This window comes from Loxodonta africana, chromosome X (genome assembly GCF_030014295.1).
Source record: "Loxodonta africana isolate mLoxAfr1 chromosome X, mLoxAfr1.hap2, whole genome shotgun sequence".
Lineage (NCBI taxonomy): Eukaryota > Metazoa > Chordata > Mammalia > Proboscidea > Elephantidae > Loxodonta > Loxodonta africana.
In genome coordinates this window covers 177,450,434-177,467,164 of record NC_087369.1, presented here as the reverse complement: position 1 = coordinate 177,467,164, position 16,731 = coordinate 177,450,434, and the positions used below count along the sequence as shown (strand labels likewise).

General features: G+C 40.2%; 1 protein-coding gene across 1 annotated transcript in view; it reads left to right on the top strand.

Annotated features, from left to right (window-relative positions):
• The window catches only part of MPP1 (MAGUK p55 scaffold protein 1), a 49,929-nt gene that overhangs the window by 20,576 nt on the left and 12,622 nt on the right, over positions 1-16,731 (top strand). Inside the window, exon 5 of the mRNA XM_064277821.1 lies at positions 5,839-5,907. Within this exon, the coding sequence (XP_064133891.1) occupies positions 5,839-5,907 (69 nt within the window). The remainder of the gene's footprint in view (positions 1-5,838; positions 5,908-16,731) is intronic.

Here is a 16,731-nt window from a genome sequence, read left to right as displayed (position 1 = left end):
CACCTCGTTGTTGAGTGGCTGCAACAATGAGCTCAAGCATAACAACGATTGTAAGGATGGCACAGGACTAGGCAGTGTTACGTTCTGTTGCGCATAGGGTTGCTATGAGTCGGAACCGACTCGACGGCAGCTAACAACAACAACAACAATCTTTTTTTGTGATAGAAATGACAATTCTCTTCTAAAACAGGGGAAATAACTGAGCATCAATCTGGTGTAATGAAAAGAACATTGGATGGCGGGGGGGTCTAGAAGACCCCAGTCTTCCATAACAGCTCTGAATCCCAGCTCCACTTTATTCTGTTGTTGTTAGGTGCCCTCTAGTAGGTTCTGACTCACAGCAACCCTACGTACAATAGAACAAAATACTACCCAGTCCTGTGCTATCCTTACAATTGTTGTTATGCTTGAGCCCATGGCTGCAGCCACTGTGTCAGTCCATCTCCATGAGGGTCTTCCTGTTTTTCCCTGACCCTCTACTGAGCATGATGTCCTTCTCCAAGGACTGATCCCTCCTGATAACACGTCCGAAGTATGTAAGATGCAGTCTCGCCATCCTTACTTCTAAGGAGCACTCTGGCTATACTTCTTCCAAGACAGATTTGATCGTTCTTCTGGCAGTCTATGGTAAATTCAATATTCATTACCAACACCACAATTCTAAGGCATCAGTTCTTCGGTCTTCCTTATGTATTGTTTCACTTTTGCATGCATATGAGACAACTGAAAACACAATGGCTTGGGTCAGGCATACCTTAGTCCTCAAGGTGACATCTTTGCTTTTGAACACTTTGAAGAGGTCCTTTGTAGCAGATTTGCCCGATGCAGTGCATCTTTTGATTTCTTGACTGCTGCTTCCGTGGGTATTGATTGTGGATCCAAGTAAAATGAAATCCCTGACAACTTCAGTCTTTTGTCCATTTATCATGATGTTGCTTATCGGTCCAGTTGTGAAGATTTTTGTTTTCTTTATGTTGAGGTGCGATCCATACTGAAGGGTGTGGTCTTCGATCTTCATCAGTAAGTGCTTCAAGTCCTCTTCACTTTCGGTAAGCAAGGTTGTGTCATCTGCATTACGCAGGTTGTTAATGAGTCTTCCTCCAATCCTGAAGCCCCGCTCTTCTTCATATAGTCTAGCTTCTCGTATTATTTGTTCGGCATATGGATTGAATAGGTATGGCGAAAGGATACAACCTTGACACACACCTTTCTTGACTTTAAACCATGCTGTATCCCCTTGTTCTATACGAACAACTGCCTCTTGATCTATGTACAGCTTCCTCATGAGCACAATTAAGTGTTCTGGAATTCCCATTCTTCGCAATGTTATCCATAATTTGTTATGATTCACACAGTCACATGCCTTCGCATAGTCAATAAAACACAGGTAAACATCCTTCTGGTATTCTCTGCTTTCAGCCAGGATCCATCTGACATCAGCAATGATATCCTTGATTCCACGTCCTCTTTTGAATCCAGCTTGAATTTCTGGAAGTTCCCTGTTCATGTACTGCTGCAACCACTTTTGAAAGATCTTCAGCAAAATTTTACTTGCATGTACTATTAATGACATTGATAATTTCTGCATTCTGCTGGATCACCTTTTCTGGGAGTAGACATAAATATGCACGTCTTGCAGTTGGTTGCCCAGGTAGCTGTCCTCTAAATTTCTTGGCATAGACGAGCGAGCACCTCCACTGCTGCATCCGTTTGTTGAAACATTTCAATTGGTATTCCATCAATTCCTGCAGCCTTGTTTTTCACCAATGCCTTCAATGCAGCTTGGACTTCTTCCTTCAGTACCATCGGTTCCTGATCATATGCTACCTCCTGAAATGACTGAATGTCAGTCGATTCTTTTTGGTATAGTGACTCTGTATTCCTTTCATCTTCTTTTGATGCTTCCTGCGGAATTAGGAATTGTAAAAAAGCAATATTCTAATTCTATCATCTCTTCTTCATTTTTTAGTTAGAATACTTCTACGAAGAAACTTTCCCCTAATTTACTGTCTGGTTACCCAGTGGTATCATTCATATAGGAAATGCAGGATAAGTGCTTCATTCTTTCTCTTTATTTACCAGTTCCAAAATAATGAATTGGTTCCCTCACATCCTTCAAATAGTTTATATGTAAATATGCAAATACATATATAAATATATATGTATAATTCCACCATCATACTACAGGTAATCCACTTTAGAGTTATCTTTTAAAAGTCCTCCCGTGTTCACTTGCCAAGGTCTCATCCAGTCTGTTTCTGATTGTCCATTTCCTTCTTTCTGCTTCTCTGAGTTTAGTTGGTTCTTCTTCTACTTTCTTAAGGTAGAAGCTGAGGCCATTCATTGGAAATCTTTCTTCTTTTCTAACAGAGGCATTTAGTGCTATAAATTTCCCCCTCAGCACTGCTTTAGTGGCATCCTACAAATTGTTATACTGTGTTTCTAGTTTTATTCAGTTCAAGATATTTTCTTATTTCTTCTGTGAACACTATTAGCCGAGTAGACCTAATAGGTATTTGTAGAACACTCCACCCAACAACAGCAAAATACACATTCTTTTCAAGTGCACGTAGAGTATTTACCAAGGTAGACTGTATGCTAGGCCATTGAAAAAGTCTCAACATATTTAAAAGGATTCAAATCATACAAGTTTTGTCATTTGACCACAATGAAATTAAACTAGAATTCAAAACCAGAAAGATATCTGGGAAATCCCAAAATATTTGGAGTTAAACTACACAGTTCCAAGTAACCCATAGGTGACAGAAGAAACCACATGAGAAAATAGAAAATATCTTGAACAAGCACCAAACACAATGCCAGGCACATAGTAAATACTGGACAAATATCAATTGAATCTAAAGAGCATACTTAACTTTTCATTTATAATATCCCATTCGATCTTCGTAACAAGTCTATGAGGTAAGAATAAGGAATACTATTGTGATGTTATAGATGAGAAAACAAGGACTTAGAGGTGTTAAATCACTTGCCTAAAATCACAGAGCTAGAATAAAGTGTGTCAGGATTGGAGGAAGACCCATTAACAACCTGCGTTATGCAGATGACACAACCTTGCTTGCTGAAAGTGAAGAGGACTTGAAGCACTTACTGATGAAGATCAAAGACCACAGCCTTCTGTACGAATTATACCTGCACATAAAGAAAACAAGAATCCTCACCAATAGACCATTAAGGGACGTCATGATAAATGGAAAAAAGATTGAAGTTGTCAAGGATTTCATTTTACTTGGATCCACAATCAAAGCCCACGGACACAGCAGTCAAAAAATCAAACAAAGTGCTGCGTCGGGCAAATTTGCTGCAAAAGACTCCTTTAAAGTGTTGAAACGTGTTTGTCAGTTTCTCGTACTGTGGGGGCTTGCGTGTTACTCTGATGCTGGAAGCCATGCCACCGGTATTCAAATACCTGCAGGGTCACCCATGGTGGGTCACTCATGGGGAGTTGTGGAATGACATCAAGGACATCACACATGAAGCGAGCAACAGGTCATTAGAAAGACAGGAAAGAAAGAAAGACCAAAATGGAGTCAGAGGAGACTCTGAAACTTGCTTTTGAACGTCAAGTAGCTAAAGCAAAAGGAAGAAATGATGAAGTAAAAGAGCCGAACAGAAGATTTCAGAGGGCTTTTCAGCAAGACAAACTATTATAATGACATGTACAAACACTTGGGAGATAGAAAACCAAAAAGGAAGCACATGCTTGGCATTTTTCAAGCTGAAATAAGAAATAATTCAAGCCTTGAGTTGTAATATTGAAGAGAAAAATATTAAACGATGCGCTAAGCACCAAAAGAGGATGGAAGGAATACCCAGAGTCATTATACCAAAAAGAATTAGTGGATGTTCACCCATTTCAAGAGGTGGCATATGATCAGGAACCGATGGTACTGAAGGAAGAAGTCCAAGCTGCTCTGAAGGCATTGGTGAAAAACAAGGCTCCAGGAATTGATGGAATATCAACTGAGATGTTTCAACAAACAGATGCAGTGCTGGAGGTGCTCACTCATCTATGCCAAAAAATGTGGAAGACAGCTTCCTGGCCAACTGACTGGAAGAGATCCATACTTATGCCTATTCCAAAGAATGCAGAAATTATCGAACAATATCAGTAATAATCACACGCAAGTAAAATTTTGCTGAAGATCACTCAAAAACAGCTGCAGCAGTATATCGACAGGGAACTGCCAGAAATTCAGGCTGGTTTCAGACCAGGATGTGGAACCTGGGATATCATTGCCGATGTCAGATGAATCTTGGCTGAAAGCAGAGAATACCAGAAAGATGTGTACCTGTATTTCATTGACTGTGCAAAGGCAGTCGACTATGTGAATCATAACAAACTATGGGTAATGTTGGGAAGAATGGGAATTCCATTGAATTGTGCTCATGAGGAAGCTGTACATAGAGCAAGAGGCAGTTGTTTGGACAGAACAAGGGGATACTGATTGGTTTAAAGTCAGGAAAGGTGTGTGTCAGGGTTGTATTCTTTCACCACACCTATTTAATCTGTATGCTGAGCAAATAACATGAGAAGCTGGACTATATGAAGAAGAACGGGGCATCAGGATTGGAGGAAGACTCATTAACAACCTGCATTATGCAGATGACACAACCTTGCTTGCTGAAAGTGAAGAGGACTTGAAGCAATTCCTGATGAAGATCAAAGACCACAGCCTTCCATATGGATTAAACCTCAACAGAAAGAAAACAAAAATCCTCACAACTGGACCAATAAGCAATATCATGATAAATGGAGAAAGTATTGAAGTTGTCAAGGATTTCATTTTGCTTGGATCCACAACCAACAGCCATGGAAGCAGCAGTCAAGAAATCAAAAGACTAGTTGCATTGGGCAAATTTGCTCCAAAAGACCTGTTTAAAGTGTTGAAAACCAAAGTTGTCACCTTGAGGACTAAGGTGCACCTGACTCAAGCCATGGTCTTTTCAGTCACCTCATATGCATGTGAAAGCTGGATCAATGAATAAGGAAGACCAAAGAAGAATTGATACCCTTGAATAATGGTGTTGGTGAAGAATATTGAATATACTGTGGACTGCCAGAAGAAGGAACAAATCTGTTTCTTGGAAGAAGTACAGCCGGAATGCTCATTAGAGGCAAGTATGGTGAGACTTCGTCTCACATACTTTGGACATTTTGTCAGGAGGGACCAGTCCCTGGAGCAGGACATGATGCTTGGAACAATAGAGGGTTAGTGAAAGAGAGAAAGACCCTCAATTACATGGATTGACACAGTGGCTGCAACAGTGGTCTGAAGCATAACGATTGTGAGGATGGCGCGGGACTGGGCAGTGTTTCGTTCTGTTGTACATAGTGTCACTATGGGTCGGAACCAACTCAGATGGCGCCTGACAACAACACTGCTGCCGTGAGTTGGAATCTACTCCACGTTATAGAGTAATGTATGTGGCCTAATTCTATATTTGTTTAAAAAAACAAAAAACTTAAGTGTGTGTGTGTGTGTAAATATGTTTATATATGCAAATGCTTTTCTTGACTTGGAGAAAGGTGTGGTTGTATTCATGCCAGACTTCATTTTATATACTTCATTTGGGTACTTTTGTGGCTGAGGGTGGGAAGGAGGGAAAATAATTAGCTTTTTCTTCTTTTTACACTGGTTTATGGACTAATAGTGAAGGGGGAACTGTTCTATAAAATTTCAAAATGTAAAGGTGGCTGTTTGGTAAAAACATCTGGGGCTTTTCGAGGGGAAAAATGACTTCATGAAATCCAGAGTCATCCCAGGTAGTGCTCCTAACAATTTTGTTTTCTGCCCCCCCCCCATTTTTTAATAGAAAGAAACCAAAGGAATGATCTCATTAAAAGTGATTCCCAACCAGCAAAACCGGCTTCCTGCACTACAGGTAGGTGGCGCTGTTTTTTGATTGTGGCTTCATGCCAGCTGTGATAATGGCTGGATTCAGGCCCAGTGTTATATTGTGGTTCTTTGAGATTTAATTAAAAGAGATGTGAGTCTAACTTTACATTCTAGATATTCACAATAGAAGAACTGTAACAGCATGTAGCTGCTTGAGTCAGGGTCCCATTATACTTTGCCAGGTGCTTTCTGTACCACCAAACATCAGACGTGAGAAAGTGGGACAGTATGTATATAGCAGTGATTTCTGGCTTCCACATTTTATTTGTTTTTTGTGCCTTCTAGACATTTTTTAAATGGAAATTGAAAAAAAAATACAGCTGATTCCAGTTCCCTTCAGGCATACAACAGTGCAGACAGTGGTGAATCAGCTAGGCAATGACATGATTGTAGTGCTGGACTGGTCAGAAAGAAGGTTGGCCTCTATAATGCACGCGAGAGGAAGGGCTAATCCCCTTATTCTACAGATGGTGAAGAATCAGCACAACTCTCAGAGAAGAAGTGGGCAAAAGGAATGAAGAGATTGCTTACAGAAAGAAAAATATAAATGGTCATAGACCATATCAACAAATATTCAATCTTACCAGTCACCAAAGAAGTGAAAATTAAAATATGTCTGAGATACCAGTTTTTACCAAGCAAATTGACAAAATTTTTTAACAACAATAATAAAGAAGTCCAGTGATTAATCATGCCAAAATAAGGGAGAGAGGCTTTTGAACACCTATTCAGAATTCATTGAGGGCCTACCCTGTACAAATCGATGTGCTAGAAAATGAAGGTCACATAAAGAGAAATGGGCACATTTTGGTCCACAGCTCATCTTCTGGTAGAGGAGAGCTCTGCACGCAAATGAATGTGGAAGAAGAAGCGTTTTTAAAAGATAACTTTGAAGTTTCAATCACAGGTTACTTGTAGTGTGATGGTATAATTTTCTTTTTAAGTAAGCTTTTTCATCAAAATTTTTGTGTGTGTGAGCATATATACAACAAAGTGCTCAACTCATAAGTATAAAATTAGATGCATTTTTGCAAACTGAACACACCCGTGTAACTGAAGAACCCCCGGATGGAATTCTTTAGTGTGATTCATCTATGTTGCACGTAGCAATAGATGTTTCATTCCCGTTCATTCCTTCTATTCTTGATGGACTTTTGGGTTTCCAGCTGTTTTGCTCTTACAAAGAATGCTTCTGTGAACCTCTGTGTATGTTATTTGGTGCACATATTATGCATTTCTGTTGGGCATATACCTGGAAAGGTCCCTAGGTGGCGCAAATGGTTTGCGTTGGACTGCTAACCTAAAGATTGGTGGTTTAAGCCCACCCAGCGGTACCACGGAAGAAAAGGCCTGGCGGTCTGCTTCTGCTGAGGTTATAGCCAAGAAAACCCTATGGAGCAGTTTTACTCTGTAACACATGGGGTCTCCATGAGTCAGAATTGACTTGACATCAACAAACAATAATATACACCTGGACTTGGAATTGCTGAGTTGTAGGGTATGCATATGTTCATCTTTAGGTGATACTGTGAGACGTTCCAAACTGCCCTGTTGCTGTTGCCCTGCTGCATCACCTTTGATGTAAATCATATGGGTAGGTGTGTTTCTGAACTCTGTATTCTGTTTCATTGGACTATTTAGTCCTATGTTAGTAGATCAACTTGGGTAGAATTGACATCTTCACAATATTACAGTAGAAGTGCTGATAGCAGACATCCTTGTCTGTTTCTCAGTCTTGAAGGGAAACCTTTGAATATTTCACCATGAAGTATGGTACTGGCTATACATCTCTTGTAAATATTCTTCATCAGATTAAAGAGGTTCCCTTCTATTCTACATTCGCTAAGAATTTTGAATTTTATGAAATGCTTTCTTTGCATTTATTAAGAAGATCATATGATTTTCTCCATTCTTCTGTTGGTGTAGTGAAATCATTGATCTTTTTTTTTAACTTTTTTTTATTAACTTTTATTGAGCTTCAAGTGAACGTTTACAAATCAAGTCAGACTGTCACATATAAGTTTATATACACCTTACTCCGTACTCCCACTTGCTTTCCCCCTAATGAGTTAGCCCTTCCAGTCTCTCCTTTCGTGACGATTTTGCCAGCTTCCAACTCTCTCTGTCTTCCCATCCCCCCTCCAGACAGGAGATGCCAACACAGTCTCAAGTGTCCACCTGATATAATTAGCTCACTCTTCATCAGCATCTCCCTCCCACCCACTGTCCAGTCCCTTTCATGTCTGATGAGTTGTCTTTGGGAATGGTTCCTGTCCTGGGCCAACAGAAGATTTGGGGACCATGACCGCCGGGATTCCTCTAGTCTCAGTCAGACTATTAAGTCTGGTCTTTTTGTGAGAATTTGGGGTCTGCATCCCACTGATCTCCTGCTCCCTCAGGGGTTCTCTGTTGTGCTCCCTGTCAGGGCAGTCATCGGTTGTGGCTGGGCACCAACTAGTTCTTCTGGTCTCAGGATGATGTAGGTTTCCGGTTCATGTGGCCCTTTCTGTCTCTTGGGCTCTTAGTTATCGTGTGACCTTGGTGTTCTTCATTCTCCTTTGCTCCAGGTGGGTTGAGACCAACTGATGCATCTTAGACGGCCGTTTGCTAGCGTTTAAGACAGCAGACGCCACTCTCTCAAATGGGATGCAGAATGTTTTCATAATAGAATTATTTTGCCAATTGACTTAGAAGTCCCCTTAAACCATGGTCCCCAAACCCCCGCCCTTGCTCCGCTGACCTTTGAAGCATTCATTTTATCCCGGAAACTTCTTTGCTTTTGGTCCAGTCCAGTTGAGCTGACCTTCCATGTATTGAGTGTTGTCCTTCCCTTCACCTAAAGCAGTTCTTATCTACTAATTAATCAGTAAAAAACCCCTCTCCCACCCTCCCTCCCTCCCCCCCTCGTAACCACAAAAGTATGTGTTCTTCTCAGTTTATACTGTTTCTCAAGATCTTATAATAGTGGTCTTAGACAATATTTGTCCTTTTGCCTCTGACTAATTTCGCTCAGCACAATGCCTTCCAGGTTCCTCCATGTTATGAAATGTTTCACAGATTCGTCACTGTTCTTTATCGATGCGTAGTATTCCATTGTGTGAATATACCACAATTTATTTAACCATTCATCCGTTGATGGACACCTTGGTTGCTTCCAGCTTTTTGCTATTGTAAACAGAGCTGCAATAAACATGGGTGTGCATATATCTGTTTGTGTGAAGGCTCTTGTTTCTCTAGGGTATATTCCTAGGAGTGGGATTTCTGGGTTGTATGGTAGTTCTATTTCTAACTGTTTAAGATAACGCCAGATAGATTTCCAAAGTGGTTGTACCATTTTACATTCCCACCAGCAGTGTATGAGAGTTCCAATCTCTCCGCAGCCTCTCCAACATTTATTATTTTGTGTTTTTTGGATTAGTGCCAGCCTTGTTGGAGTGAGATGGAATGTCATCATAGTTTTAATTTGCATTTCTCTAATGGCTAATGATCGAGAGCATTTTCTCATGTATCTGTTAGCTGCCTGAATATCTTCTTTAGTGAAGTGCCTGTTCATATCCTTTGCCCACTTCTTGATTGGGTTGTTTGTCTTTTTGTGGTTGAGTTTTGACAAAATCATATAGATTTTAGAGATCAGGCGCTGGTCAGAGATGTCATAGCTGAAAATTCTTTCCCAGTCTGTAGGTGGTCTTTTTACTCTTTTGGTGAAGTCTTTAGATGAGCATAGGTGTTTGATTTTTAGGAGCTCCCAGTTATCTGGTTTCTCTTGGTCATTTTTGGTAATGTTTTGTATTCTGTTTATGCCTTGTATTAGGGCTCCTAACGTTGTCCCTATTTTTTCTTCCATGATCTTTATTGTTTTAGTCTTTATGTTTAGGTCTTTGATCCACGTGGAGTTAGTTTTTGTGCATGGTGTGAGGTATGGGTCCTGTTTCATTTTTTTGCAAATGGATATCCAGTTATGCCAGCACCATTTGTTAAAAAGATTATCTTTTCCCCAATTATCTGACACTGGGCCTTTGTCAAATATCAGCTGCTCCTATGTGGATGGATTTATATCTGGGTTCTCAATTCTGTTCCACTGGTCTATGTGTCTGTTGCTGTACCAGTACCAGGCTGTTTTGACTACTGTGGCTGTATAATAGGTTCTGAAATCAGGTAGAGTGAGGCCTCCCACTTTCTTCTTCTTTTTCAGTAATGCTTTGGTTATCCGAGGCTTCTTTCCCTTCCATATGAAGTTGGTGATTTGTTTCTCCATCACATTAAAAAATCTCATTGCAATTTCGATCGGAAGTGCATTGTATGTATAGATGGCTTTTGGTAGAATAGACATTTTTACTATGTTAGGTCTTCCTATCCATGAGCAAGGTATGTTTTTCCACTTAAGTAGGTTCTTTTTAGTTTCTTGTAGTAGTACTTTGTAGTTTTCTTTGTATAGGTCTTTTACATCTTTGGTAAGGTTTATTCCTAAGTATTTTATCTTCTTGGGGGCTACTGTGAATGGTATTGATTTGGTGATTTCCTCTTCGATGTTCTTTTTGTTGATGTAGAGGAATCCAAGTGATTTTTGTATGTTTATCTTATAACCTGAGACTCTGCCAAACTCTTCTATTAGTTTCAGTAGTTTTCTGGAGGATTCGTTGGGATTTTCTGTGTATAAGATCATGTCATCTGCAAATAGAGATAATTTTACTTCCTCTTTGCCAATCTGGATGCCCTTTATTTCTTTGTCTAGCCTAATTGCTCTGGCTAGGACTTCTAGCACAATGTTGAATAAGAGCGGTGATAAAGGGCATCCTTGTCTGGTTCCCGTTCTCAAGGGAAATGCTTTCAGGCTGTCTCCGTTTAGAGTGATGTTGGCTGTTGGCTTTGCACAGATGCCCTTTATTATGTTGAGGAATTTTCCTTCAATTCCTATTTTGGTGAGAGTTTTTATCATGAATGGGTGTTGGACTTTGTCAAATGCCTTTTCTGCATCAATTGATAAGATCATGTGGTTTTTGTCTTTTGTTTTATTTATATGGTGGATTACATTAATGGGTTTTCTAATATTAAACCAGCCTTGCATACCTGGTATAAATCCCACTTGGTCGTGGTGAATTATTTTTTTGATATGTTGTTGAATTCTATTGGCTAGAATTCTGTTGAGGATTTTTGCATCTATGTTCATGAGGGATATAGGTCTGTAATTTTCTTTTTTTGTGATGTCTTTACCTGGTTTTGGTATCAGGGAGATGGTGGCTTCATAGAATGAGTTGGGTAGTATTCCGTCATTTCTATGCTTTGAAATACCTTTAGTAGTAGTGGTGTTACCTCTTCTCTGAAAGATTGGTAGAACTCTGCAGTATAGCCATCCGGGCCAGGGCTTTTTTTTTGTTGGGAGTTTTTTGATTACCGTTTCAATCTCTTTTTTTGTTATGGGTCTATTTAGTTGTTCTAGTTCTGATTGTGTTAGTTTAGGTAGGTAGTATTTTTCCAGGAATTCATCCATTTCTTCTAGGTTTGCAAATTTGTTAGAGTACAATTTTTCATAATAATCTGATATGATTCTTTTAATTCCAGTTGGGTCTGTTGTGATGTGGCCCTTCTCGTTTCTTATTCGGGTTATTTGTTTCCTTTCCTGTATTTCTTTAGTCAGTCTGGCCAATGGTTTATCAATTTTGTTAATTTTTTCAAAGAACCAGCTTTTGGCTTTGTTAATTCTTTCAATTGTTTTTCTGTTCTATAATTCATTTAGTTCAGCTCTAATTTTTATTATTTGTTTTCTTCTGATGCCTGATGGATTCTTTTGTTGCTCACTTTCTATTTGTTCAAGTTGTCGGGACAGTTCTCTGATTTTGGCTCTTTCTTCTTTTTGTATGTGTGCATTTATCGATATAAATTGGCCTCTGAGCACTGCTTTTGCTGTGTCCCAGAGGTTTTGATAGGAAGTATTTTCATTCTCGTTGCATTCTATGAATTTCCTTATTCCCTCCTTAATGTCTTCTATAACCCAGTCTTTTTTCAGGAGGGTATTGTTCATTTTCCAAGTATTTGATTTCTTTTCACTAGTTTTTCTGTTATTGATTTCTAGTTTTATTGCCTTGTGGTCTGAGAAGATGCTTTGTAATATTTCGATGTTTTGGATTCTGCAAAGGTTTGTTTTATGACCTAATATGTGGTCTATTCTAGAGAATGTTCCATGCGCGCTAGAAAAAAAAGTATACTTTGCAGCCGTTGGGTGGAGAGTTCTTTATAAGTCAATGAGGTCAAGTTGGTTGATTGTTGTAATTAGGTCTTCCGTGTCTCTGTTGAGCTTCTTAGTGGATGTCCTGTCCTTCTCCGAAAGTGGTGTGTTGAAGTCTCCTACTATAACTGTGGAGGTGTCTATCTCAGTTTTCAATTCTGTTAAAATTTGATTTATGTATCTTGCAGCCCTGTCATTGGGTGCATAAATATTTAATATGGTTATGTCTTCCTGATCAATTGTCCCTTTTATCATTATGTAGTGTCCTTGTTTATCCTTTGTGGTAGATTTAAGTTTAAAGTCTATTTTGTCAGAAATTAATATTGCTACTCCTTTTTTGCTTATTGTTTGCTTGATATATTTTTTTCCATCCTTTGAGTTTTAGTTTGTTTGTGTCTCTAAGTCTAAGGTGTGTCTCTTGTAGGCAGCATATAGACGGATCGTGTTTCTTTATCCAGTCCGAGACTCTCTGTCTCTTTGTTGGTGCATTTAGTCCATTTACATTCAGCGTAATTATAGATAAGTAACTTTTTAGTGTTGTCATTTTGATGCCTTTTTATGTGTGTTGTTGACAATTTCATTTTTCCACTTACTTTTTTGTGCTGAGACGTTTTTCTTTGTAAATTGTGAGATCCTCATTTTCATAGTATTTGACTTTATGTTTGTTGAGTCGTTACGTTTTTCTTGGCTTTTATTTTGAGTTATGGAGTTGTTATACCTCTTTGTGGTTACCTTAATATTTACCTCTATTTTTCTAAGTAAAAACCTAACTTGTCCTATATCGCCTTGTATCCCTCTCCATATGGCAGTTCTATGGCTCCTGTATTTAGTCCCTCTTTCTGATTATTGTGATCTTTTACATATTGACTTCAACGATTCCCTGTTTTGAGCTTTTTTTTTTTAAATTAATCTTAATTTGTTTTTGTGATTTCCGTATTTGAGTTGATATCAGGATGTTCTGTTCTGTGACCTTGTGTTGTGCTGGTATCTGATATTATTGGTTTTCTGACCAAACAATTTCCTTTAGTATTTCTTGTATCTTTGGTTTGGTTTTTGCAAATTCTCTAAGCTTGTGTTTATCTGTAAATATCTTAATTTCGCCTTCATATTTGAGAGAGAGTTTTGCTGGATATATGATCCTTGGCTGGCAGTTTTTCTCCTTCACTGCTCTGTATATGTCATCCCATTGCCTTCTTGCCTGCATGGTTTCTGCTGAGTAGTCTGAACTTATTGATTTCTCCCTTGAAGGAGACCTTTCTTTTGTCCCTGGCTGCTTTTAAAATTTTCTCTTTATCTTTGGTTTTGGTGAGTTTGATGATAATATGTCTTGGTGTTTTTCTTTTTGGATCAATTTTAAATGGGGTTCAATGAGCATCTTGGATAGATATCCTTTCGTCTTTCATGATGTCAGGGAAGTTTTATGTCAGCAGATCTTCAACTATTTTCTCTGTGTTTACTGTCCTCCCTCCCTGTTCTGGGACTCCAATCACACGCAAGTTATCCTTCTTGATAGAGTCCCACATGATTCTTAGGGTTTCTTCATTTTTTTTAATTCTTTTGTCTGATTTATTTTCAGCTATGTTGGTGTTAATTCCCTGGTCCTCCAGATTTCCCACTCTGCATTCTAATTGCTCGAGTCTGCTCCTCTGACTTCCTATTGCATTGTCTAATTCTGTAATTTTATTGTTAATCTTTTGGATTTCTGCATGCTGTCTCTCTATGGATTCTTGCAACTTATTAATTTTTCCACTATGTTCTTGAATAATCTTTTTGAGTTCTTCAACTGATTTATCAGTGTGTTCCTTGGCTTTTTCTGCAGTTTGCCTTATTTCATTTCTGAGGTCATCCCTGATGTCTTGAAGCATTCTTTAAGTTAGTTTTTTATATTCTGTATCTGATAATTCCAGGATTGTATCTTCATTTGGGAAAGATTTTGATTCTTTTGTTTGGGGGGTTATAGAAGCTTTCATGGTCTGCTTCTTTATGTGGTTTGATACCGACTGCTGTCTCCGAGCCATCACTAAGACATAAAAAAAAAAAGATATAGTAGTGATTTATTCTATAATTGCTCACTGAGTCTTATCTTGTTTTCTTTTCTTTCAATATACGTGGATGGGCTACTAGATTGTGCTGTCTTGTTTGTTGTAGCCCTTGACTGACTTATGACCTATTACCAGCTGGTTTGGGCTGTTGCCAGATATATATGCCTGAGTCTATTCACTATGCTTGAGTAGAATCTGATTTTGGGTCATCAAGTGTGTGCTGCACCCTAACACCTATCCACCTCAAGAAGTAGTGGTGAAAGCTGTGTGCACCAGATTCTATTAGCAGCTGGGGTTCACTCTCCGGGGGGGCAGGATGCTGACAGGCTTCCCCCAAGTGTCAGTGAGGTAGGTGTGTCTCTATTCCTATAGCACCTTGGTGGGAGGGCACTGCAGCTGTACCTTAGGTCCCCAATGCAAGTACTTCTACTGATTGGTAGGTGTCACCCTCCTTAGACCCCTAAGGCAAGAGGCTAGGTGGTCTGGGGGGAGCTTCAGCCTTCAGTCCCCTGTTGTGGGTCAGTTAGGGCTCTGTTGAATAAGCAGAGATATCAGACCTGGGAAACTTGTTTTTCCAGTAAATCTACTAAAAAAATGCAGTCAGATCCCTATCAGAACTGCCTTTGCATTATAACAGCCACCTTGTTCCCTGTAAGGATGAAAGCCCGAGATTTGGAGCATATATGCTTGGCTGGAGCTGGTTCTGTGTTTTTAGTCCAATTAGGGAAGGATTTTTGGTCCCTGGGTTTTTTGTGGTTGCTTCTCTCAGGCCGGAAGAATGGGTTAGGAACAGACCAAAAAAAAAAAAAAGGGAAAAGCAAAGCTGCAGAGCCGGAGCCGTTCTCCCTCTGGCTCAGGAAATTGCAATGTTAGTGAAGCCGCCTGGGAAGGGGAGGGGAGGATTCAGAAAAACAGGAGAGAGTAGCAGCCCGGAATATAGCCAAAGTTGCTTATCTTGCTTGGGATGACCATTTTATCTGAGATTCCCGAGGGGCGTGTCGTCTATGTGTGCTGGCTGTGTGGAGATTGTCACCGAGGGTCTAGCCCGCTGAAGCCGTGGTCAGATCCTCCGCTGCCAGTCCAAAGCCCAGTGTCAAGGTTCCCCTGCTGGGACGCTGCACTCCCGGCTCCAAAATCAGTCGCTGCTTCCCGGGGACTTCTCGTCCCGCCAGCCGTGTTGCCGTGCTGTCTCCGCGGACCGGCTGGGCCCCCTCCTGGGGCTAGTTCAGGGGAGTAGGGCTGCGCCCTGTGTTTGCCCCGTGACAGGATGCCGTGTTCAGCTCCCCTGTGCCCAGTCCAAAGCCCGGCGCCAAGGTTCCCCTGCTGGGATGCTGCACTCCCAGCTCCAAAACCAGTCACTGCCTCCCAGGGACTTCTCCTCCCACCAGCTGCGTCGCCACGCCGCCCGCGTGGACTGGCTGGGCCCCCTCCTGGGGTCAGTTCAGGGGGGTAGGGCTGTGCCCCATGTTTGCGCCCTCACAAGATGTTGTGTTCAGCTCCCCTGGGCCCAGTCCTAAGCCCGGCGCCAAGGTTACCTGACTGGGACGCTGGCTCCAGGCTCCGAAAACAGTCGCTGCTTCCCCGTAGTTGTTCGTTCTCCGTCTCTGTCACTCAGGTCAACTCTTTAAATCTGTGTTTGTTGTTCAGGGTTTGTAGATTGTCATGTATGTGATCGATTCACTTGTTTTTTTGAGTCTTTGTTGCAAGAGGGATCCGAGGTAGCGTCTACCTAGTCAGCCATCTTGGCCCCAGTCCAATCATTGATCTTTAAATATTAAATTTTCTTGCATTGCTAGACTAGGTCCCAGTTGGTTGTGATTTATTATCCTTTTTATAAATTGTATTTGATTTGCTAATGTTTTGTTTAGGATTTTTGTATCTCTGTTGCTGAGAGAGATGGTAATATTCTTGTCAGATTTTGGTATCGTAGTTGAGAAGTGTCATGTCTTATAATCTGTAAGCGTTTATATAACATTAGCCTTGTTTTTTCAAATACTTAATGTTTGGAAAAATTTACCAGGGAAGCCACCAGGGCGTGTGTGTCTCTGTTTGAGGGAGGGTTTTCAATAATGGATTTGTATTTTAAGTAAGTTGCATTTTTCAAGGAATTTGTCAAATGGATTGGTGTGAAATCATTTATAATCTCTTATAACCTTTTTTTAATATTTCTAGGATCTCTACTTGCAAATTGTATTTTATTTTCCTAATCAACCTTGCTAAAACAAACAAACAAACAGAAAACTCATTGCCATCCAGTCAATTCCAACTCATAGTGACTCTATAGAACAGAGTAGAACTGCCCTATAGGGTTTCCAAGGAGCGCCGGGTGGATTCGAACTGCTGATCTTTTGGTTAGCAGTTGTAGCTCTTAACCACTGTACCACCAGGGCTCCTCAATCTCGCAAGGGGCTTCTTAATTTCATTAATCTTTTCAAAGAGCCAATTTTGACTTTTTGTCAGTCCTCAACTCTAAATTTATTTTCTATTTCACCTCTTTATTATTTCTTCCTTTCTCCCTTTGGGTTGAGTTTGCTACCCTGTATCT